The sequence below is a fragment of the Leucopleurus acutus genome, assembly GCF_964270905.1.
Source record: "Leucopleurus acutus genome assembly, chromosome: 7".
NCBI lineage: Eukaryota > Metazoa > Chordata > Mammalia > Artiodactyla > Delphinidae > Leucopleurus > Leucopleurus acutus.
In genome coordinates this window covers 20905846-20931273 of record NC_139150.1, presented here as the reverse complement: position 1 = coordinate 20931273, position 25428 = coordinate 20905846, and the positions used below count along the sequence as shown (strand labels likewise).

Sequence of the window (25428 nt, the reverse complement as noted above, 5' to 3'; positions counted from 1 at the left end):
TAGAAACAAAGAAAACAATAGCAAGGATCAATAAAACTAAAAGCTGGTTCTTTGAGAAGATAAACAAAATTGATAAACCTTTTAGCCAGACTCTTCAAGAAAAAGAGGGAGAGGACTCAGATCAATAAAATTAGAAATGAAAAAGGAGAAGTTATAACAAACACTGCAGAAATACAAAGCATCATAAGAGATTACTACAGACAACTCTATGCCAATAAAATGGACAGCCTGGAAGAAATGGATACATTCTTAGAAAAGTATAACCTTCCAAGACTGAACCAGGAAGAAATAGAAAATATGAACAGACCAATCACAAGCAATGAAATTGAAACTGTGATTAAAAATCTTCCAACAAACAAAAGTCCAGGACCAGATGGCTTCACAAGTGAATTCTATCAAACATTTAGAGAGAGCTAACACCCGTCCTTCTCAAACTCTTCCAAAAAATTGCAGAGGAAGGAACACTCCCAAAGTCATTCTATGAGGCCACCATCACCCTGATACCAAAACCAGACAAAGATACTCCAAAAAAAGAAAATTACAGACCAATATCACTGATGAATATAGATGCAAAAATCCTCGACAAAATACTAGCAAACAGAATCCAAAAACACATTAAAAGGATCATACACCATGATCAAGTGGGATCTATCACAGGGATGCAAGGATTCTTCAATATACGCAAATCAATCAAAGTGATACACCATATTAACAAACTGAAGAATAAAAACTATATGATCATCTCAATAGATGCAGAAAAAGCTTTTGACAAAATTCAATACCCATTTATGATAAAACCTATCTAGAGGCTGGGCCTAGAGGGAACCTACCTCAACATAATAAAGGCCATATATGACAAACCCACAGTAAACATCATTCTCAAGGGTGAAAACTGAAAGCATTTCCTCTAAGATCAGGAAAAAGACAAGGATGTCCACCCTCTCCACTTTTATTCAACATAGTTTTGGAAGTCCTAGCCACAGCAATCAGAGAAGGAAAAGAAATAAAAGGAATCCAAATTAGAAAAGAAGAAGTAAAACTGTCACTGTTTGCAGATGACATGGTTTTATACATAGATAATCCTAAAGATGCCACCAGAAAACTACTAGAGCTAAGCAATGAATTTGGTAAAGTTGCAGGACACAAAATTAATGCACAGAAATCTCTTGCATTCCTATACACTAACAACGGAAGATCAGAAAGAGAAATTAAGGAAACAATCCCATTCACCATTGCACCAAAAAGAATAAAATACCTAGGAATAAACCTACCTAAGGAGGTAAAAGACCTGTACTCACAAAACTATAAGACACTGATGAAAGAAATCAGAGATGACACAAATAGATGGAGAGATACACCATGTTCTTGGAAGAATCAATATCGTGAAAATGACTATACTATCCAAAGCAATCTACAGATTCAGTGCCATCCCTATCAAATTACCAATGGCATTTTTTACAGAACTAGAACAAAAAATCTTAAAATTTGTATGGAGACACAAAAGACCCCAAATAGCCAATCCTGAGGGAAAAAAATGGAGCTGGAGGAGTCAGACTCCCTGACTTCAGACTATACTACAAAGCTATAGTAATCAAGACAGTATGGTACTAGCCCAAAAACAGAAATATAGATCAATGGAACAGGATAGAAAGCCCAGAGATAAACCCACGCAGCTGTGGTCACCTAATCTATGGCAAAGGAGGCAAGGATATAAAATAGAGAAAAAATAGCCTCTTCAATAAGCGGTGCTGGGAGAACTGGTCAGCTATATGTAAAAGAATGAAATTAGAACACTCCCTAATACCATACATAAAAGTAAACTCAAAATGGATTAAAGTCTTACCTAAATGTAAGACTGGACATTATAAAACTCTTAGAGGAAAACATAGGAAGAACACTCTTTGATATAAATCACAGCAAGGTCTTTTTTGACCCACCTCCTAGAGTAATGGAAATAAAAACAAAAATAAACAAATGGGACCTAATGAAACTTAAAAGGTTTTGCACAGCAAAGGAAACTATAAACAAGATGAGAAGACAACCCTCAGAGTGGGAGAAAATATTTACAAATGAATCAATGGACAAAGGATTAATCTCCAAAATATATAAACAGCTCATGCTGCTCAGTATCAAAAAAACAACGCAGTTCAAAAATGGAGAGAAAACCTAAATAGGCATTTCTCCAAAGAAGACATACAGATGGCCAAGAGGCATGTGAAAAGCTGCTCAACACCACTAATTATTAGAGAAATGCAAATCAAAACCACAGTGAGGTGTCACCTCACACTGGTTAGAATGGGCATCATCAGAAAACATACGAACAGTGAATGCTGGAGAGGGTGTGGAGAAAAGGGAACCCTCTTGCACTGTTGGTGGGAATGTAAATTGATACAGCCACTATGGAGAACAGTATGGAGGTTCCTTAAAAAACTAAAAATAGAATTACCATATGACCCAGCAATCCCACTACTGGGCATACACCCAGAGAAAAACCATAATTCAAAAAGACACATGCCTCCCAGTGTTAACTGCAGCACTATTTACAATAACTAGGTCATGGAAGCACCCTTAATGCCCATTGACAGACGAATGGATAAAGAAGATGTGGTACATATATACAATGGAATATTACTCAGCCATTGGGTCATTTGTAGAGATGTGGATGGACCTAGAGACTGTCATACAGAGTGAAGCAAGTCAGAAAGAGAAAAACAAATACTGTATATTAATGCATATATGTGGAATCTAGAAGAATAGTACAGATGAACTGATTTGCAAGGCAGAGGTAGAGACACAGATGTAGAGAACAAACATATGGACAACCAGGCTTCCCTGGTGGTGCACTGGTTAAGAATCCGCCTGCCAATGCAGGGAACATGGATTCGAGCCTTGGTCTGGGAAGATTCCACATGCTGTGGAGCAGCTAAGTCCGTGCACCACAACTACTGAACCTGTGCTCTAGAGCCCGTGAGCCACAACTGCTGAGCCCGTGTGCCACAACTACCGAAGCCCATGTGCCTAGAGCCTGTGCTCCACAACAAGAGAAGCCACCGCAATGAGAAGCCTGCGCACAGCAATGAAGATTAGCCCCTGCTTGCTGCAACTAGAGAAAGCACATGTGTAGCAACGAAGACCCAAAGCAGCCAAAAATAAAAAAATTAAATAAATTTATATTTTAAAAAGTTGTATGGACACCATGGGGGGAAAGCGGGGGTGGGTGGTGGTGGTGGTGTGATGAACTGGGAGATCGGGATTGACATATATACACTACTATGTGTAAAATAGATAACTAATAAGAACCTACTGTATAAAAAATAAAAGTAGTTGGAAAGTAGAACAAAAATGCAAAAATACTGAAAATGTGAAAGAATGATAAGAGACGTGGAGGGTTAATCTCAGAAGTTCAGCATCCAACTGAGGAGTTCCTGATTGAGAGAACAGAGAAAACTGAGGGAAGGAAATTATGAAAGAAATAATACAAGAAAATCTCCCTAAGCTGAAGGCTGTGACAGGTTAACTACCCAGCAAAAGGAATGGACAGAGAACCAACGCAAAGCATATCATTGTAAAATTTTAGAACAAAAGTGGTAAGGATCAAATGCTTTAATGTCCACATTAGAAACTGCCCCAGTCTGCACTTAGACTGGTTGGAGAGCATAGCTTCTGGGGACTACTACGATTGTAGACAAGGTTCATCTTGTCTAACTTGGTCATTTTATAGATAAAGAAGCAGAGCCCCATGGGTAAATCTTTTCTCTGTTCCATGGCCCCAATTCTAATGAGCAGCTACCTTATATTTGTGTCTTTATTGTTGGCGAGAGAAACTGGATCAGTTCCTGCTTTTCAAAGCTGAGGCTCAAATTATCTCTCTCTAAGTATAATTGTGGCTGGGTACATTCTGTTCCCTTTGGAGGCAGAGAGAAAGGACCGAAAAAGGAGGGTCGTTATCAGGCCATGTGGAACAGATGAATAATGTTCAGGGAACAATGAGGACAGCTTGTACTGGAACGATGATTGAAGATGTGTATTCCAAAGTTGCTACGGAGTGAACAGTGCTTGAGAGAGAGGGGTACCAAAGTTACCCTCAGGCTCAAGACTCAAGTTAAGCACACTGTAGACATCTGCAGGTGAGCCTTTCTGTGGGCTCACATCCTATACACAATGTGTGTGTAAAATGTAATTATGATAGTAACGGGCTGAGAGAGAACACGTTAGAGTCTTTAGCAAAGTTCTGGCAGTGCCTTTTGAGTACTGGCATCACTATGACCAGGCCAAGAGTTGGAGAATTTTTATTTAAGAAGATTAGGGCAGAGCCCTATACTTCATATCCCACACTGCCTCATTCATAGCAGGTAGTTGGCAGATATTGAAGTTGGCAGTGTGGTGCAATTGGAACATTTACAGATATATAACTATTGTATGTCATGTATCTTTTTTCTTAACTTTTTATTTTATATTGGAGTATAGTTGATTAACAGTGTTGTGATAGTTTCAGGTGTACAGCAAAGTGATTCAGTTATACATATACCTGTATCTATTCTTTTTCAAAGCATAGGGAGCTCTGCTCATTGTTATGTACCTTGTTATTTTTAAGAGTTTTATCTGCAAGTCAAAGAGCATGCTTATCTCAGAGGTCTTGGTGATGACTAGTGAGGTGAGAGTCAGAAGAGTGGGTGATAAGGTAAAGGCCAGTGTGAGTGGGGCCAGTTGAGCAAGGGAGCAGGTGGCAGGTGGGGAGGTCAAAGAGATAAGTAAAGGCCAGGACATACGGTAATATCTTAAAGGCCATGGTTGGTTAAGAGTCTGGATTTTGTACTTAGGAATAAAAGAGAAGCCAGTTAGTTTCCTGCAGGGAAATGACAGGATACGGTTTTTACTTTAAGAAGACAGCTAGTGCTGCAGTATGGAGAATGGGTTGTTGGGCGGGGGACGGGGAGAGGAGGTCCGGAGACCATTAGGAGACTGTTGCAGGGAGCCAGGTGGCAGATAACTGAGGTGGTGGAGCTTGGAGAAGTGGGTGGATTTGGGGTATATTTTGTATGAAGTGACAACTAGACTTGCTGCTGTATTAATGTGAAGTGAGAAATGGAGGAATTGAGGATGACTCCTGGGTTTTTGGCTTCAGCAGCTGTGTTGATAGTGGTCCTGTTTAGTGAGATGAGGAAGTTTGGGGTGGAACAGATTGGGCAGTTGGGAATCAGGTTGTTTTGTCCATATTCAGTTAAGAAAATGCCTGTTAGTCATTAAAGTAGTGATGTCATGGCAGCTGGTTATGAGTTTAGAGTGGGAATAGAAATTTGGGAGTCATTTCTGTATAGATGGCGTTTAAATCTACGAGAGTCGGGGAGATTATCTGGTGAGATGAGATCGAGGTAAATAGTCCAGGCCTGCTTCCTGAGGCATTGGCAATATTTAGTGGTGTAGCACCTAATTAGGCAATTTAGTGGCAATATTTAGTGGTGTATATTGGCAATATTTAGTGGTCTAGCACCTAATTAGGGGGTGGAACAAGTAGGAAAGTAGCCTGAGAAGGAACGGTCAGTGTGGTAGGAGAAAAAGAGTAGAGGATGACCTTAGGGAAACCAAGAGAAGTGTTTTTAGAAAGAGCATGATAAATGGTGGCCATTGGATTTAATAATATGGAAGTCATTGCTGATCGTGATTAGAGGTGTAAGATGTGGATGCAGAAGTTTGGGTTTGAGGCCAGTTTGAGTTGGAGATAAATACTTTGAGCAATGTTCCAGGATTGCTGTTTTCAAATGCTGGTTATTTAATTGCCGGATGGTTTCTTCAGCCTGCCCACCTTTTCCCCTCAGAGGCCACAAGGCGGCGCTAAGGAGTCAAGTGACTAGTCAGTGCTTTAGGTTGCCCACTTCTGGTGCCTTTCAAAAACCGAAAAGATTTTCTGGAAGATTGATTTCGGGGAGAAAAGTCCTCCTTCCTAAACAAAAGTGATTATGGACTGAGGGCCTGATTTCTTGAAAATGTGAAGAATCAGGATGTAGAAATGTACATGATGATCTCAAATGTTTTTAAAAATTAGAAAAGTATAAAAATTAAAACTCTGAGATTCTGAGTTAGGGCAGACTGGATACATACTGAAACTTCCTCTTTTTCATGAAACCAAAATGACACTAGAATGATTTTTTTTTAAAGGTATGTTTCCACAAAGACAAAGAGCAGCAGGAAGGGAAACAATCGCAGTACAGTGAGGAACTAAAAGCAAATTGAGAGGTGACAGGGACTCAGGTGACTCAAAGCCGCCCAAGCTGACGGTGGAGAAAGACTAAGAAGCCACCTGGTTTACACCGGGGACTTCTTCAAAATGGTCAAGAATTGGCAGCACCAAGTACCTCGGGACTGAGGGAAAGATGGAGTGAAAGAGAAGGATTAGTCAGGGGTCTGTTTCAGAAGCAGTTAGAGCTTCCGATTCTGTCCTCCCTCCTCACACAGGGGCCACTATCGCTTTGCCACTCGGGCAGAGCTGGAGGGTGATAAAAAAAAAAAAAATAGAGGGTCTCTGGACCGAGAGCCGCCAGGCAAAGTTAAAGGTGGCGGCTAAGATCCTAAAATCTAAAGCAAAAGGTTACTGAGATTTGAGATTCTTAGTCGTCTTCCTCTGCTTGGCTCTCAGCCTTATACCTTCCCTGCAAGCATTAAAAGAGCCTTTTGGAAAAATCTAAACAGGTTTTGGGAGAAGAGACTAGAATATACTGATATTGAGAGGGATGGGGGAATCTTCAATGAAATGACCCAGCAGAGTCCCTGTAGAGAACTGTCAGCAAGACCTTGAAGTCACAGAGCTTTCAACCAGTTTTTTAGTGTCTCCCTCTTAGGTGAGTGTGCAGATAAGGGTCGCCAGATATTTAAGGGAAGGTTCTAATATGAGTATCAAGTAAATACAGAGAAGGAAAAACATAAAGCATCATTGAGGGAGAAGAAAACTTCCAGGAAAAAAAAAAATCAGTATCTTCAGAAAGAGAAGAGATGTCACAGCCATAAAACAAGCATTTTTTAAAATCCAGAGAATAAACAAAGAGCTCATGGAAATGAAGATCATGATAGAAATGAAAAAACAAAATCAATAGAGAAGAGTTAGCAGAAAAAGTTAAGGAAATCACTTGAAAGTGAAACAGAAAGACAGATGGAGGATTGGAGAGAAAAAGAATATAAAAGTGAGAGGGCCAGACCAAAATATTTCAGGTATCCAACATCTGAAAAACAGACGTGCCAGGAAGAGACACAGAGAAGTGGGGAGCATCAAAGGAGTCATTCAAGAGAAAAGACTAGAAGTAAAGACAAAACGTGTTACTGGCTGTGCCTGAAAGATGAGATTGTGGGTGCTTTTTCCCCCCTCCTCTACCTTTTTCTTTATTTTCCAAATTTTCTGTAACAAGTATTTTTTAAAACTAAGGCAAAATGTGTGGTTTTAGTATTACCAACATTGCCCTAGAAAATTTAACTCACAGGTTGTCTGTCATCAAAGAATGAATATGTAAAAAGAGCATGTTGAATGGGGCAACCTAAGTTCAGTCATTTAATCAGAAATTATGTCATCAGGACCAAGTTCAGACTAATTTTCCTCCCCATAGGAAAATGCTCTCCTAGAGGGGCACCCAAAGACAGGCCATAGGGCTATGTCGGGTGTCAGATTTCTTTTTAAATTATTATAAATTTTAAAAATTGAAGTATATTTGACATATATTATTAGTTTCATGTGTACAACATAATGATTCCACATTTGTATACATTGCAAAACAATCACCAAAATAACTTTATTTACCCTGTGACCTTACAGAGTTAGTACAGTGTTATTGACTATTCTCCATGCTGTACAGTACATCCCCATGACTTATTTTATTTATTTTTATTTTTTAAATTTTATTTATTTTTGGCTGCATTGGGTCTTTGTTGCTGCGCATGGGCTTTCTCTAGTTGTGGCGAGCGGGGGCTACTCTTCGTTGCGGTGCGCGGGCTTCTCATTGCGGTGGCTTCTCTTGTTGCGGAGCATGGGCTCTAGTTGTGCGGGCTTCAGTAGTTGCAGCATGCGGGCTCAGTAGTTGTGGCGCACGGGCTTAGTGGCTCCACAGCATGTGGGATTTTCCCAGACCGGGTAGGTATTGAACCCGTGTCACCTGCATTGGCAGGCGGATTCTTAACCACTGTGCCACCAGGGAAGTCCACTTACTTATTTTATACCTGGAAGTTTGTACCTCTTGATACCCTTCACCCATTTTGTAACCCTCCTAACCCTTCTTCCCTCTGGCAACCACCGATCTTTTCTCTGTATCTGTGGGTCTGGGTTTTGTTTGGTTTTGGGTGTTTGATTTTTATTCTCATTTGAGCTTCTTTATTACGGAACCCATTATTCTACACAAATTCCTCCTGGGTCTTTTGGGCTGTCAGCCCTTGGCGCACCAGAATACAAGCCATCCTGTACTGTCAACCCTGCATCCTAATGTCCCTCTTACAGAAAGACTTGAAGCTTAAAAACCTTCCGGACCTGTGGACCATTTGCATTGGGGCTGTTTTTGGCTGCTCTCTCCTCCTCCTCCACGTTTGTGAGCCGACAGCCTCCTCAGGGGGAGACAGGAGCATGAGCTCTGGGGGTGGAGACTTTCCTGTTTCCTGGATGTTGGACTTTCCTATTGATACTGACCGTTGTGGCACGTTCTTGGAGAAAATCCAGTGCAGATGTTGAGAGCCAAAACACAGAATGTATCTGTGATTGAACTTCCAAACACTTTTGTTTAATGGCTGTTGTTAGTTTGTAAAGTAAACATTTTGGATGACAGGTGTTATGTTTCCATTGCTTAACTTTTTTTATCATGGAAAAATTCAAACATATCCAAAAGTAGGGTGGAAGTATAACTGTCCCCCACGTACCCATCAGCCGGCTGCAACAGTCGCCCACTCACGGTCCATCTTGTTCTAGCTCTCCTCCCCCTGCTCCCAGCCCCCGCCCCCTGGGTTATTTTAAAGCAAATCCCAGGCATCACATCACTTCATACAAAAATACATATCTCTGAAATGCAAGCATTCTTTTAAAAAAGAAAAAGGACCACATTATTATCACACCTAAACAGATTTTTTTCCCCTTAATATTTCCTCAAATATCCAGTTAGTGTTCAATTTCCCCAGTTGTCTCAGACACTGTTTTTATAGTTTTTTCCCAAATTGGGATATAAATAAAATCAATACATTGCTTGATATATTTTTTAATATTTTAGAAATCCCTCCCCCTCTGTTTTTCCTTGCAATTTATTTATTAAAGAAACAAGTCCTTTTTTTCCTCTGCATTTGAAAAGAAGGGTAGTGAATTTGCAGATTACTAGGATCATTTTGAAATTGTGATGAAATGCTCTACATTAAAAAATATATATAGCGTTTGAGAGAAATGTACTCCGTGTCTGTAATTAAAAGTCACCTCTCGGGCTTCCCTGGTGGCGCAGTGGTTGAGCATCCACCTGCCAATGCAGGGGACACGGGTTTGAGCCCTGGTCCGGGAAGATCCCACGTGCCGCGGAGCGGCTGGGCCCGTGCGCCACAACTGCTGAGCCTGCGCTCTAGAGCCCGTCTGCCACAACTAATGAAGCCCTTGGGCATAGAGCCCGTGCTCCGCAGCGGGAGAGGCCACCGCAATGAGAAGCCGGCGCACCACAACGAGGAGTAGCCCCCGCTCCCTGCAGCTGGGGAAAGCCCGCGTGCAGTAACAAAGACCCAACTCAGCCAAAAATAAATAAAAGAAAATAAATTTATTTAAAAAAAAAAAGTCACCTCTCATTGAGGTCCTCCCTGGCCACCCAGTGTACAATTCGTCATCTCCCAAACCCTCAGTGCTTTACATCCTCCTTTCCTATTTTATCTTTCTTCCTGGACACCTCGCACTGCCTTACACGCGCTGTATTGTTACATTTTACTTGTGTGTTATCTGCCTCCCCTCTAGAATGTAAGCTCCAGGTGGGCAGGGGTTTTGTGTGTTTTGCTCTCTGCTGTATCCCCAGCACTTGGGTAAGTGAATGAAGGAATGTTAAGGCAGGGCAGAAACAGGGTGAGGATGGCTGTGGAGGGCGGGGCAGGGGCATGCAGATCTCCACGCCCCTCCCCTTGTTGATTTCTGGTGTCCACTGGAATCAGAGACCCCTATAGATCTCTGTGAGAAGCTCAGATGACAAATGTCTTTTGCTTGTCACTCAGTGATAGAAGAGGCTCTCTGCAGATGCTGACACAGTACCTTGGCCCTTTCACTCCATCGTAGGCTCAGGCCCCCTCAACCAGAGGCTAGTGTGGCCAGGTTAATCTGCAGAATCTGTGCTGTTTCGGCTGGGAGGCCAGTCCCTGCAGACCATCGACCGTGGTGTTCAAAGGTGCTCCCAGCGAGGATGGTAGTCTTCCACAGTTTATCTTGATTCAGAACAGGTTTCCCAGCCTTTAGCCTGTAGCCTGGTTGGATTGCAGGCAGGCTGGGAAACCGCGCTCTGCCCTGGAACGCAGCAGGAGAAGCCTGGGTGAGTCACCACCGTGCTCTTAGCCAGCAGTGCGGCCTCAACCAGGTCCCTCCATGGTGCCGTAGTGTTCTCGCCTGTAGAATGGCGGGGGCATCCTTTCACTGCCGCAGGGTCGTTGTGAGCTTTTGTTGTTGTTGGGAGTTTTTTCCGCTGTCCACTGAGGCAGGGATGTTAGCCCAAATCCTCCAGTCAGGCTTCATGAGAAGGCAGTGTCTGGTTGCTCCAGGCGAGGCTGGGATTGCAGTGGCTGAGGAGACAGAGCCCTTACCTCTCCTCTGGGCCAAGGAAGGCACGGTCCCAGTAGTGGGAGGGGGTGTGTGTGGCTGAATCTTGGGGCCCCCTTGCCTGCTTTGGGGGTAGGGAGAGGAGATGCATTTAGCTGAGTGGAGCTGACAGGGCTCCTCTCACCATCCCTCCGTGCCTGGGGGCCTGGGCAACCTCTACAGAGAGACTTGGAGCAGAACTGGGGACAGGAGGCCCCAGGAAGTTCTCTGCAGATGCTGACAAGTATCTTGGCCCTTTCACTCCATCGTAGGCTCAGGCCCCCTCAACCACAGGCTAGTGTGGCCAGGTTTATCGGCAGAATCTGCTGTTTTGGGTGGGAGGCTAGTCCCTGCAGACATTCACCATCTGAGCTTCTCCCAGAGATCTGTAGGGGTCTCTGATTCCAGTGGATACCAGAAATCAACAAGGGGAGGGGCGTGGAGATACTTGCGTTCCCCTCTGCATGCCCCTGCCCCGCCCTCCACAGCCATCCTCACCCTGTTTCTGCCCTGCCTTAACATTCCTTCACTCACTTACCCAAGTGCTGGGGATACAGCAGAGAGCACAACACACACAGCTGTGCTGTGTCCCAAGGTATTGTTTTAAGAGCATTTCTAGCTTTGGTTGTGAGGTTCTTGCCACACTGACAGGGGTGTGTCACTGGAACAACTCACCCTAGTTCCTGGAACCCTGTTCCTAGCCTGGATGTGCGCTTTTCCCAGTAAGATGTGAGGCGTCCTGTGAAGGGAGTCCATGGCATGGATTCTAGGTGCCCCTGCCCCTGGCCCCGAGGGAACCATATTTGTGTCTCCATGGAGAGCAGCTAGTGCTGATACCAGACCAGTAGCTTTAGAATGCTTTCGGCTCTGTGAAATCCAGAAAGGACCCCTGTTTTTTTGTTCTGTTTTTTTACTTTATTGATTTGTTCTGTTCAGTATGGCAGGCCCTTGCCATGGGTGGCTCTTTCAGTTAAATATTTATTTATTTATTTATTTAATTTTATTTTTGGCTGTGTCGGGTCTTAGTTGTGGTGTGCGGGCTTCTCTCTAGTTGTGGCATGCAGGCTGCAGAGCGTGCGGGCTCTGTAGTTGTGGCGCACAGATTCCAGAGCACACGGGCTCGGTAGTTGCAGCATGCAGCCTCACTCATTGTGGCTCACGGGCTCAGTAGTTGTGGCGTGTGGGCTTAGTTGCCCTGCGGCCTGTGGGATCTTAGTTCCCCAACCGGGGATCGAACCCACATCCGCTGCATTGGAAGGCAGATTCTTAACCACTGGACCACCAGGGAAGTCCTGTTATTTCAGTTTAATCAAATTAGGTAAAATTAATAAAAATTTAAATCCAGTTCCTCAGTCACACCAGCCACATTTCAAGAGCTCAGTCAGCACGTGGGACGAGCAGCCGCTGTACTGGATAGTGCAGATCATGGAACGTTTCCATCACAACACAAAGTTCTATGAACAGCACCATCAGTGTTCCTGCTCAGAGGCTGATGAGTGTGGGGAGGTAACTTCAGAGCACCGAAGAGAATGCTGAGTGACAAGCAATGAAAAGGGAAGCTATTGAAAGTTTTACTTCACGTTCTTCTAGTGGTGAAACACTTTTCCAAGTAAATACTTACTTAGGGGAGACTTGCGGTTCCCCATGCTGACGCCTTCCATTAGAAGCATCAGAGCGTTGTCAGTGATTCAGTCACTCATCACCTTTTAGCACGTGCTAGGGACACAGGGTGTCCACTTCTTTAGCCAAGGAATGGCTCCTTCCTGCCCGGACTCCATGCTCTGCCAGAGAGCGTGAGATTCGAAGCTCTCATAGCAGTTTGTGTCTTCTGAGTTAGTGGCAAAGAAAGTTCTTATTACTCTTGGTTTGTCACTTGTGGTTCTACTAAAAGAAGAAAAAAGAAACCCTGGGATGAAACCGATACTTTTCTGTTCTATCTGGTGAGGTCTTAGCGGCAGAGCCAGGAGCAGATGAGGCGAGGGAGGCGCCCAGGGCACAGCTTTAGGGAAACACGCTCAGGTGCCAACCTTGAACTTGCACAGGGCCCAAGACTGAGTGTCTCCTTAAATTTTGCATCCTGGGTGCCTGGCTTGCCTCCGCCTTGTTCCACCCAGCCTGGCTCCCATCACCGCTCACTCTGGCGGGCTCGCCGCATGGTTGCAGGGCTTCTGGCCTCGTCCGTGGCTCTTCGAGCACAAGCAGCCTCCTGCCGTATCTGAACCTCTCCCTTAGCTGGAACCCCTCAAATACGAGCTGTATCTCTTTGCTCTTTGCATAACTGGCCCAGAGTGGAGGACAGATAAGTAGCTAATAATGATCAATGAGCAAATCAGTCCACCAGGGGTCAACTCAGTGAATTAAAGAGACAAGAACTCTCGTGACTTAGACTTTCTCATTAACGGTTCAGAGAACGTCCCGCCTTGTCACCTGCCAGGCTCCACGTCTTGCAGCTGAGTTCTCCCTGTGCGCATGCCTGCTGGTGGGCACCGCTCCCCCTACCTCGCCCTTTCCCAGGCCTCTGTCGCTTTCAACGTCAGGCTGAGTTACCGTGCTAGAAAGCTCCGTCTCTGAGCACGGTTCTCCCTCTCTCCCTCCTCCACCCCTGCTGCCTCCAGAGCCTGTGTCATGCTGCAGCCAGACCGTCCTAGGAGCCCTTGGCTGGCTGGGGCCATGATTCAAGGAGGAACGGGGTACAGAAGCAACAGCTGTGTTCACGCTGCCCTTTCTCCCTCCCACAGAGCGTGCTGAAGAAAAGGGACCAAGTGCAAGCCGAGTACGAAGCCAAACTGGAAGCTGTGGCTCTGAGGAAGGAAGAGCGGCCCAAGGTCAGGGGAACCGCCCGGGGCGGGCGGGCGGGCTGCTCCGGGCTTCCGGCAGTGATGCCCCCCGGATGACGAGCGAATTCGTGTCCCTAGATCCATATGACCAAGATGGTCAGTGCTCGCTGGGCGGGGTTGATGCTGTTCTTTTCCTCTTTTTGCTCCCTTTTATGTCTAATGTACGTTGGCGGTTGACTCTCCTGCTGTTTCCTGGTTTTTTTTGTTTTTTTTTTTTAAGGTTTCCAGCTCTGCCATTTATAGGCAGTTCCTGTCTATGAAATGGGGCTGAGGAGACTGGGGAAGAACAGTCTAGATCAGTGTTCTCAGAAGTGTGATTTGTGGACTGGTCCACAAACTGTAACCATCCCAGGAGGAGAAAAGCACAGAAGCTGAGAGTGAGCACTTTTAAAGCACTGTGTGCACAGCTGCCCTCTGTCTTCAGCAGCCCGTCCCGCCGACTAATTCCTAGCTGTCCCTCTGATATTGTGGAACACGGCCTGCTGAGCCCACGTCTCAGTCTCACTTAAAGGGATGACGTGGAATACTGTATTTAAAAAGTTCACTCTTAACAATTTAGCTTCTAAATATAAGTATAGAAGTCACTCTTCCTGGCCAGGGAGGGAAGGAAAGACAGCAAGTTCTGCCACTAGCCTAGTTTGGAAGCTGAAGGTCCTGTATTTAAACGATGTCACTTAAATAGTTCTGTCAGCATTCGTACCTGCTCAGCACCGAATGCAAGCTTTGTCAGAGGCTGGTTTTGGCATTTAGTATATGTTCAGCCCTACTGGGGACAGTTCCTTTCCAAAGACAGGAGCTAAAGGTTATGAGTAATAGGCCGAATTAAATGTTGACTGTGCCCTGGATTGCTGGCTGCCTGCAGGTCACACCCACTCTGGAGCAGACAGAGCAGAGGAAACAGCTGTTTCTGGCTCACGTGTTCCACCTGGGAGAGCTCCCACCTCGTGCTCTACCCTTCTTGCTGGCCTGGGTGACTTCCCTTCTCCTCCCAGGGAGTGTTGAAATCTTCCTGCTGCTGCTGTTCTCACCTCCCTGGAGCATCACTTACCCATACGACTCATCCTCTTGGCCACAGGAGTCCTTACGAGACGGGGAAGGGTTTCTTTCTAGCCAAGGAGACCAACCAGTAGGTCCCAAACACACCTATACCCTCTCAGCACACCGTGGGGAGGCGGAGTTTGTCTTCCTTCTCTCTCGTGGGATGCTGAGCTACACCAGAGTGAACTTGGCTACTTATTTAGCAGTGGTGATACTTAACAAAACAGGGGCTGTCCCGACCATGTACCAGTGAGTGAGATCCAATGGTGGGGGCAGCAGAAATTGTGTCTCCAGTTTAGGGTCTGGGGCAGCCACTACTTTGCTGGGCAAAGGAGGGCTCAGTTGGCAGCCTGTCCAAGTCAACCATGGTTTGGTAGACAGAGCACAGGATTTAGAATCACATGGCCCTGGGTTTGAATCCCAGCTCTGTCCCCCAGCTTGGACTGGTTTGCTCATTAGCCTTTGTGGGATGCGTACATGGGATTGCTGTGAAGATGGAAAAATCAGCCCAGTGTCTGATGTAGTAACAGGTGCTTCATTGGTAGATCCTCTGTTTTCCAAACTAGCTCCTGTTGCCTCTAGTAGGACTGCTGAATGAGAGCTTCATTTTCTGGGTTTGTTGCCACTTTTTTGTTTTTCTTAATTATTAAAAATGTTTTTTCTCACTGCACTGTTCGGGGCATCGTTTCCTTGTGTCCCAAAGTGTCCCCTGCTTCTCCACGCCTCCTGAGCGTCTTTCCTCCCTGACCACCCATCAGCAGGGAGAGACCTGTTGTAGGAAATGAGTAGCTTAAGATTTTTCTGTGCTTTGTTTATTGTTTTATGTTTTGAGCTTCACTTTCCAGATTCCCACTGAAAGATGGAGAGTTTTCACAGGGAGGCGCCAGGTCTGGGCATGTTAACAGAAGATCTGAGGGAATCTTGGGGCTGATTCTGTTTTGAGGTGAAATCTTGAAACGTTGCTCTGAGGAGTGAGGGAGAGTTGATTTTATGTGAAGCCATGGGGAGGTCACTTCTCTGTAACCCGGAAGAAGGAAATGGCCTCTTGGGTCTCCGTGTCCCTCACCGGGATTTCACACTGGAGTGGACGTCTGAGGACAGAGGCCTGAGCCCCGTGGCTCCAGCTGCCGGCTGGGGAGCCCTGTGGTTGCAGCTTCTCGGCGTGTGCTGAGGGCAGGCAGCGGTGAGGCCGCTAGAGCTGAGGGGAAACGTTTGTGTCGCAGAATTTGAAGTTTTGCTTTGTTTTTAGGTTGACGAAACTCAGCAGACCCCGAGGTGGCTTATTCTCAGGAAGATGGAGCTTTGCTTTTGCAGGCTTGGCCTTCCTCACTTTAATTTTGAGGTTGGAGAAATTACAGGCACTCAGCTGGGGGTGGGGGGGCGGCTGGCTGCCTTCTGCTGCATCTGTCAGGACCACAGACTGGGGGAAATCTGAGAATTTGTCCCTCCTTAGAAGCTTGAGACAAAGCTATTACTAGAAACACAGGGGGGCTGAGGAATGGCATTTAAAACTGGACGGGAAGCATGCACAGTCTGTTGTGGACTCATAGGAGGGTAAACCATGGGGGGAACCTGCACATTTTATTCTGCATTTGACTCTTTTCAAATGCTAATATATTCACAGGTTGCTGGTTCAAAAAATAAAAGAAGAAGGGATGCTAGGAGAGAATGCTTCATACAAGGTTAAAAAAGAAAGAAAGAGAGGGAGTATTTCAGGCCCTGACCCACTGGTAGCTTGTACTGGCTACGGGCCAGGTGAAGAGGCTGCTGGGAGTGGGCAGCGTCATCGTGGAGCTGAGGTGTTGTGGTGCGGGGCCGGGCGGAGCGGACCACGAGAGGGGCTGAAGTGCCGCTCCTCGGGGTGAGAGCAGGTGAGGAGAGGAAGGAGCACCTGCGGTCAGTGGGACAGGCCTCTTGAAGGCTGTGGACCTTCAGAGTCTCTTAGAATCACCAGAATGGTGCACATTCTGGAATGGGGAGGATGTGGCAGAGAGCAAGAACTCCAGCTGTGAAGTAGCAGATAGGAACAGGGAGACTCATTAATATGGAGCTTCGGCAGACCTGAGAGTTTTGCAGGGGTATCTGTTGTTTCCAGATACTTTCGACAAGTGAGGAGACACACACCTGATAATTCCCAGTCCTGTCCACGGCGGCTGTGATCTCAGCCTAGCTTAGGAAACCAGACTCATCGGCCACAGAAGGGCAGGACTCTGTCACCTCCCTTACTGGATTCCTATAACAGCCTCTGTCAATGCGGTTCCTCATCTGTAAGATGAGGAACCAGCGCTCAGGGGAGTTATATGACTTACACGCCAATGCTCACACACGGTGGAGCTGGAATTGGGCCACGGATGTGTCTGGTTCCAAAGTGGGAGCCCTTTATCCCCACCACAAGGGCTCCCAGCAATCTTCGCTTCACTGAGGGTTGAGGCTTCCGGCTTTTGCAAGATGCACGGCTGATGCTAGAGGGACTGGGCAGAGAACCTGGGCCTGCCGCTGGCTCTTCCGTCCGTGTCTGCTAGTCCATTCAGCGGGTGTTGGGGAGCTCGTGGCTCCTGTTCTCATTGCATCTGCTCTCCACTTGGGCGCTCGCTCTTCCCTCCTCAGCTGCCATTCTCTGAAGCTTGTTTCTTTTTATGTATTTTTTTTTCAAAGCATTCTTTCAGGGCACCAGTGACTTCCTATGTGCCAAATTCAGTAGGCTCTTCTCAATCTTTACCCTGCCTCAGTGTTTCCTCAACTTCTCTTCATCTCACAGCTCCCATAGAAAATGAAAATATTTGTATGGCGCACTGAGATCAAAGACCAGGTTGCTTGAAACTGGAGGTGACCAGCCTGGAACTCTGGCTTCCCAGAGGGCTGGGGGGATAATACTGCTGTCGTTCACACAGTACCAGATAGGAAGCTGTGCCCTGCTTTTCACTTAGTGGCATATAGCCGAGAAGACAACCATCTTGAATTGGTTCTGTCACTGGTCCTGGCACCTCTCCCCCGATACTGGGATCATGTCTGCCTTATATAATCTTTGGGGACTTTATTAACCTACTGCCCTCATGGGAGCAGACAATGTGATGCCTCCAGCCTAGCTCCAAGAAGGATACTTAGGTAGAGATTCATATCGTAGGGCTGAGAGATGCCTGGCACGTGGAAAGAGTTCATTAATACATTTTTCAGTGAATGTTCAGTGAATTCACATTACCACCCTGCTCTCCAGCACACACGTGCTGAATCTCATCCCGTGTTACCCGTCTCCCATCGCTCCACAACCAATATTCTGTAATGGAACTTCTCACAAGAGGTAGGGGAACCAATGTGAAGAATGCAGTCTTGTCCTCTGTTTAGAAATTGTTGTGTTTTGAGGTCTTGTCTGGAGATTCTTTTCCCTTCTTGGTATCTTGTGATCAGCAACACCTGACCGTTAGCATCGGCTATTCCCATCTCTACCTGCTCCAGGTACAAGGTAGCATAACTCGATAACAGTACCTCAGTCAAAAAATCAGAACATTGAGTTAGGAAGGAATGCAGGGTGTTACTAGTCAGTGAATCGATTGTCACAAAGACACCATCCAGAAAGAAACAAAAGTGAGAGGAATGCAAGCCCAAGCACCTGCTGCCAGCAGCCCTCCTCTCCGCAGAGTTGGGCAGCTTCAGCAGCTGGTCACTTCAGGCAGCTCACGCAATCTCTCTTATTCTCTTCTTTTTAAGCCCTCCCAACTCCTCCCTCTTCTAACCTCCTCCACCCTTGTGCTTCTGTGGCTCTGCTGTCTCTGACTCACTTCCTGCTTCTGTGCCCATATTTCTTGGTAACTTTTGCTGACTCCTTTATTAAGCCTACACATGTAGGCTTTTCCATGAGTTTTTCTACCCTTTGGCTCTCCCCTCCTTAGCCCCCTCTTTTATTCCCCCATATATTAAAAAAAAATTTAATCATGGCAGAATACACAAAACGTAAAATTTACCATCCTAACCATTATTAACTGTGCAGTTCAGTAGTGTTATAGTAAATTCACATTATTGTTGCAGCCAATCTCTAGAATTCCTTTCATCTTATGGAACTGAAACTCCATATTCATTGAACAACAAAGCCCTGTTTCCCCTCCCTCTGGTCCCTGGCAACCACCATTCTCCTACTTTCTGTTTCTATGAATTTGACTACTCTGGGTATCGCTTATAGGTAGTTATAATGAAGTAGTATTTGTTTTTTTGTGACTGGATTGTTTCACTTAGCATAATGCCCTCAAGGTTCATCCATGTCGTAGCATGTGTCAGAATTTTCTTCCTCTTTAAGGCTGAATGACATTACATTGTAGGTGTATATCGCATTTTATTTATCCATTCATCTGTGGACGAACACTTTAGTAGCTTCCATCTTATGTCTTTTGCGAATAATGCTGCAGTGAACGTGGGTGTACAGATATCTCTTTGAGGCCCTGCTTTCAGTCTTTTGGGTATATGCCTAGAAGTGGAATTGCTGGATCATAACGGTAATTCTACTTTTAATTTTTTGTTGAACTGCCATACTCTCTTCCACATGTGCAAAGGTTCCAATTTTCTCCATCCTTGCCATTCCTTGTATTTTCTGGTTGGTTGGTTTGTTAACAGTAGCCGTCCTAATGGACGTGAGGTGGTTTTGATTTGCGTTCCCCTAAGGATTTGTGATGGGAGCATCTTTTCATGTGCTTGTTGGCGATTTATATAACTTCTTGGGAGAAATGTCTGTTGGAGACCTTTACTCATCTTAAAATGGGTTCTTTGTTTTTGTTATTGAGTTGTCTCAGCCCCCTCTTGTGGAGGGAGGTCTCACCCTTCCCATGGCTGCAGCTACCTCCTTCATCTGGTCTGTGGACCTGTCCTTTACCGTGAGCCGTATGGTGGACTACCGCCACCCAAACTTTAGTCTCCTCTCTGACTTCCTATGTTTTATTTCTTGTGTGCTGTTGGTTGCCAAATCTGTCAGTTCTGTCTCCACCAGGTTGGTCTGATCTGTCCCTTCTGGTATTTCAGCCATCACCCTGGCTCCAGGGTACTGAGGGTGATCACAGGCCAGTATAGTTTGGTGTTGACTCATCTCTCATCTCTGGTGAAATCTTGGGGTGAGGTAGCATGGGTGAAGGGTGGCATGAAGTTTGAAAGAACATGTTTAGTCATATTATAATATTTTATATTTGGAAAATAAAGAAACCTTTTGATGTGACATGGAATAAAGTTCAGTAAAATATTCTTGACTTGAGGGGTTATGCAAATGATAGATTATCTTTTGTGAACAGCGCTTTACAGTATTGATACTGATCAGAACTAACAAATAATTGGTTCGGCGCTTAACACATGCCAGGTACCAGGAGTTTTATGCATGTACTGCCTCATCTAACCTCATTCCAACCTTATAAGGTGGAGGGTATCATCCAGAAAAAGAAACTGAGGCGTGGAGAGGCCCAACATCACCCATCTAGGAAGTGGTAGATGCAGTATTCACACCCTGGAAGTCTGGCTCTAGAACTGTCTCTATAGTAAGAGGAAGCACAAGGCGTTTCTATTTTCCAAAAAGGACGCCTGAGTTAAATGGGCCTCAGAACCCCTGGCCTTCAGGAAGAGCCCCAGGTTTCTCATCTGCTCCCCGCCAGCTGGGGCTCGCTCTCTCTCTCTGCCTTTGAGGGCTCTGTGGCCTGTGAGCTGGCTGTTCCTGAGGTGGGTCCAGGTGTTGTCTCATCTCTGTCACTTGCATGTACCATCCCTCTGGCGTCACAGGCCCCACTTCCATCATCTTTGAAGAGTCGCCTCTTCAGGGAAGCCCGCTCCCCCATCCAAGCTGTCCTCAGCCTCCAGCTGCTCCTCACAGTGTGCGTGTCACAGGCTCCAAGTGAAGTGAAAGCGCTCGAAACATCTCCCCGCAGTGTCCAGCCACGTTCATTTTCTTCCCAACTAGACTGGGTGACTTGAGATAAGATTCGCCTGCTGAGACCTGAGCACTTGCCCTCTGTACCCGGCGTGGAGTGTGTAGGGAAAATGATAAGCTAAAAAATACTTCCCACATCAAGGCTCAGGCAGTCATGCAGTCCGGAGTTTCTATGCCCAGACCAGACCCAGGAATCTTTGCTAGGTGAGCACTCCTTGGAATCAGAGAGCCTAGCTCCTCTCTTCTCACCGTGTCCCAGGAGGTTTTCCTCTCAGAGCTTTGCTTTCCTCCTTGCTGCAGTAGTTAACTAAACAGGAAGTTGATCGTGGGCACTTTTCCCCAGATGCTAAAATGAGCAGTGGCCAGGAGAGGAAGAAGGGACCTGGCCTGTGCCTGCGGGGAGGGAAGGGAGGTCAGCCCAGAGACTGGTTCGCTGGGTGCCTGTTGAGGCTTGTTCCTGGGATGTTTGTCAGGGAATGGCTCTGGAGAGGCAAAGCCAGGGCACTCTTGTTTACACTTTGGTTTCCCTCAAGGTGGCCAACAGTAACAGGTCAATCAGCAGGGAAAGGCAAAGTGACTTCAGTCCTAGATCAGGAGGGAAAATCGAGTCCTTTTAAAACTTTCTTCCGGAAGTTTAAGTGCTTTGGAGAACGCTCCCCTACCCCCACCCCCAAAAAACAGGTTCCTTGTTATTGGTTTTTGTGGGGGTTTTTTCCGGCCATGCTGAGCGGCTTGTGGGATCTTAGTTCCCCAACCAGGGATAGAATCTGGGCCCATGGCAGTGAAAGCACCGAGTCCTAACCACTGGACGCCAGGGAATTCCCCAAAGTTCCTTGCTTTTAAGTCTCCCAGGATGCCTGACTGTATACCTTCCTCTCTGACTCATCCTTGTCTCTCCCAAGTTTAGTGCCTGTGCCAGGCACATTTGAATCCCCTCACCTAGGCGGCTCCACTTTCCCTGCTCCTGTGTACTGCAGCCATGGCCAGATGGTCTAGGTGGCAGACGGCTAAGTGCCCTCAGCACTTTGGAAGCCCTGAAGGCGTTGGCTCCCTCAGGCTTGGCCTTGCCTGAGGTGTTTCTGGGTCAGCTCCTGCCCATAAGGTCTGGGTATAAAACTTCCCTGGTTGGTAGAGATTGACCTTGATGGTTACACTTGGGATCAGAGGCCCCAGCACACAAAATGTACAAGGCCTCACTTGTTTTGGGAAAGCATTTGGCAGGTGGGTGTGTGACCCAGCTTTGGGCATGTTGGCCGCCCGCCTCCTCCCGCGCACCATCAAAGTCCAGTGGAGCTCCTGTGTTAGGAGAGAAGCCAGCTTTGTGCTTTGGGTACCAGGGTGATCATTTCCCATTACCTTCTTATAATATTGGGTATTTTCTTTCTAGCTGTGTAGGATGGATGAAACTCACCAAAGCAAAGTGAAAGTTGTGAAATTCAGGGGACCTAGTTCCGTTTTGAGAAAGCCTTCTAAACTTCCTTAAGAAATACTAGGAATAGCCTGCTGTATATTTCTTCTTTGTATTTCACGGTTTTTGACATGCATAAACACCTTTGTTTCCATTTCCCCAGACTTACCCAATTTTAGTTCTTTATTTTTGGTTATCTGCTGTCTGGGGATTGCGTGGACAAGTCTCCAGTTGATTTATAAAGTGGGCCAGTAGTCTTATTGCAGTGCATTCTCTGGTTAATGGAGAGAGGCATCACCAAAACGTCACGGTTAATGGAACAGTTCATGTTATATGGAAAACCCTCTTTTCTAGTTTCAATATGGGGCCTAGGAGGATAGCAGCGCAATACCAGCTACTGCTGTACACTTGCAAAATCTGCACACATTTTCATTTTTGGATGGGTAAGTCCTAAAAGGAGCCAAAGACATGACTGAATCACAGCGTTTCTTCTTCCTGTTTGTAAACAGGCAGGTGTTTCCCCCACAAGTCACTGTTTGGCTTGGATGGGTTTAAAAATTTGGGTCAGGATAGCACTTTTCAGAATTCTTTCTTACATCTGGAAACCCAAGGCTGTGCCTACAAATAAATGCCTCCAGAGGAGGGAGTGTGTTCATGGCATTTTCTTTCTTTTTGTTTTTTTTTATCGGGCTAAGTGACTTTATTAGAGAAAGCCAAGATGACAACGGACTTAAGAGTTGGCATTGGGGCCCTTCTTCTTGCCAGAGGTAGGCACAACATTGACAAAGCGCCGGTTGTACTGCATACGCCTCTTGGCCCGGCCCGTCTTCTTCTTCTTTTCTCTTGTTTGCCCACCTTTGGTGTCTGACCTCTTACTTTCCCAGCTCGGGCCAGGGAACCATGGACTTTACCTCCAAGCACGCGGCCGGCTACTTCCAGAGTGCTCAGAGCCTCCACCCCACACTGGCCCAGGGTAGCCTCATCCTCTAGGGGCATGCCTGCCACGAGCAGCACTTGATCTTCTGGAGCGATGCCCTCCAATGAGGCTACATGAGCCTTGATCTGGGCGACCGTCTCCTGGCCGGTCACCTCGAGAGTGTGTAGCTCCTGGGCACGGACAAAGAGCTGCATGTTGGCGACTGAACCACAGATACCGCTGCCGCTACCGCAAAGATGGAGTCAAGAAAGAGCCATGGCATTTTAAGGCAGTAATCTGGCCTCTCACAAATGTGTGAGCATAGGGGCATGAGGTACCCGTCACACATACAAAGCTCCTGTGTATGCATCCCCCTTCCAGGTACCAGCAAATGTGGAGAAATGTCAGGATCGGATGGAGTGTTTCAATGCTGATCTGAAAGCCGACATGGAGAGGTGGCAGAACAGCAAGAGGCAGGACTTCCGGCAGCTGCTCATGGGAATGGCCGACAAGAACATCCAGTATTATGAGAAGGTAATGAGCGGGCTGACAGGATGACAGTCTTCTCCTCGAGGAAGCGTTTCTAATGGCCAGAGCCTCTGGTCGGGGCCTGCCAGAAGTCCAGAAGGGTCCTGCTGGGCCCATCTCCTTCCCTTAATTTATGTGTTTAGTCTTAGCAACCCCTGTGTGTCCTCACCCTGCTGTGCTAGATGTGGTGCTGGGTGTGGAAGCCGGGGGGTGGGGCGGGGGGGGGGCCTGGGTGCCCACAGGAGTTTTACTTGCACACCCTGCTGATGGAAGCAGCAGTTTTATCCTCCAAGCCCTTTAGTCCTTCCAGCGGCTGCTTCCCAGTCAGTCAGGCCTACAGCGCAGGGATGTCCCCAGTTGATAGAGGCTTCGGGGTTCCTTTAAGCTGTTCTGTGGTTCTTCACACAGGGGTGCTTCCCTTCATTGTGCCGTGGGTCCCTTTGGTCATCTGGTGAAGCCTAGAGACCCCTTATCAAAATACTGTTTGTTTTTTAAAAATAGACTTTGAAGTACTGTTTTTAAGTACCTAACACAGAGGGATGTAGGATTACAAAAGAAAACTTTTAAAAACAGTTTTTTTTGCTGAGTCCCCTTAATCTGTGGACTTCAAGGTAAGTGTCCCGCCCACCACCCTCACACACATGCAGCTGTCATCAGGCTGCAGCGGAGTATCCTCGAAGTTTGCTCCTAGCGTATCCAACCCTAGGTCATTTCTGCTGACGAATTCTCATCTTCCTTAAAGCTTAACGTTATCGCTGAAGAATGTCCCAGTGGTAATTCAGCGAGTAACCTGTAGACGTAAAATCAAGCCGAACAAGCATTAACTCAGCTGCTCCCATCACAATTCTAGAAGCACGTCGTCATCTCAAGCTGGAAGGATCCGTCTTTTTCAAAAGCTTTGCTGGTTCTGGCTGCTGTGCAGAGGCAGTGTGTCTGCATCTTGATCGGGAGGAGGGTTAAGGAAGAAAGTCATGGAATGGCCCTTACTTGCCAGGTCTTAGTAAGGGCTGTTCCACAGGGAAGGGGGAAGGTGGCATACGCCTCTCCTCAGTACCTTTCTCATGGGACCCCCACTGTGTGTCTGCATTGGCACTGGGCCGAATGCTTTGCATATGTGATCTCATTACATTTAAATTTAACCCCCATCATGACACTGTGAAGTGAGTTTTAGGGGCTTTCAATTGAAAGCTGAAGAAATGGAAGCTCAGCAAGGTTTTAAAACTCTGCCCAAGGTCACTCACCTTGTGAATGACTGAACTAGGATCGGACTTGTCTCTCCGGGTCCACAGGTCTGAGAATTACCACACACGGTCAGTGAGGGGGACAGGGACCACGGATCTTTGGGGACAGTCCTGACTGCCCAAAGGTGGAAACATCATTCCATGTGCAGCCAAGGCCTCAGTCCTCTACTGACTGTGCTCTTAGACAGGGTGCCTCTCTGTGCCTTTGTTTCTTCATCTGCAAAAGGGGAGTGATCCTTATCCATTGAATGATGGTGAAGAAAGAATGAAATGATACCTGAGAACCTCTAATGTGCCTGGCAGATGGTGGATACTCAGTGAATGGTGCTTCCTTCCCTCGTGCGCTCACTCGAGCCCCGCTTCCCACTGCACCAGTGCTGACTCAGTTGGATGTTCATTCCTCCTCTTGGTGATTAATTCCACTGTTCCCAAGGCCCGCGTCCCAGGACTCAAACCCAGGGCCTTTATCCACGTCTTGCCGCTATACTGCAAACAGGGCCACTGTCTTGGGGCCTCGTCTTGGCTCCTACTTAGATTTCACAGATGCTTTTTGTGTACTGTCTGTGTACAAGGGACCAGGTACACATCGGTAAACAAAGTGGCAGGACTCCTGCCATTAAGGAGCCATCTGTCTAGTGGAGGATAGACGTTAATCCAAGAATCCCACCTCTTCAGAGAAATACGTGCCCTACAAGAAAAGAACAGGAAACTGGGAGGAAAGACTAGGGGGCATCATTCAGATCAGGATGGAAGGGGGCAGGTGGAGTGGGCAGGAAAGGCCAATCTGAGGAAGTAA

At 46.5% G+C, this 25428-nt stretch overlaps 2 protein-coding genes across 4 annotated transcripts in view; one reads left to right on the top strand and one right to left on the bottom strand.

The window, feature by feature from the left end:
* SNX30 (sorting nexin family member 30) overlaps positions 1–25428 on the top strand; it is a 109454-nt gene that overhangs the window by 76006 nt on the left and 8020 nt on the right. For all 3 annotated transcript variants that reach the window (XM_082843454.1, XM_082843455.1, XM_082843453.1), the window contains 2 exons: positions 13510–13596; positions 23245–23397. In XM_082843454.1, the coding sequence (XP_082699580.1) occupies positions 13510–13596; positions 23245–23397 (240 nt within the window). The remainder of the gene's footprint in view (positions 1–13509; positions 13597–23244; positions 23398–25428) is intronic.
* LOC309964029 (ubiquitin-like FUBI-ribosomal protein eS30 fusion protein) lies at positions 22426–23114 on the bottom strand. Its single transcript, XM_082842659.1, is given in 2 exon segments — positions 22426–22787; positions 22790–23114. Coding segments are annotated over 2 exon segments (399 nt in total). The 5' UTR covers positions 23079–23114; the 3' UTR covers positions 22426–22677.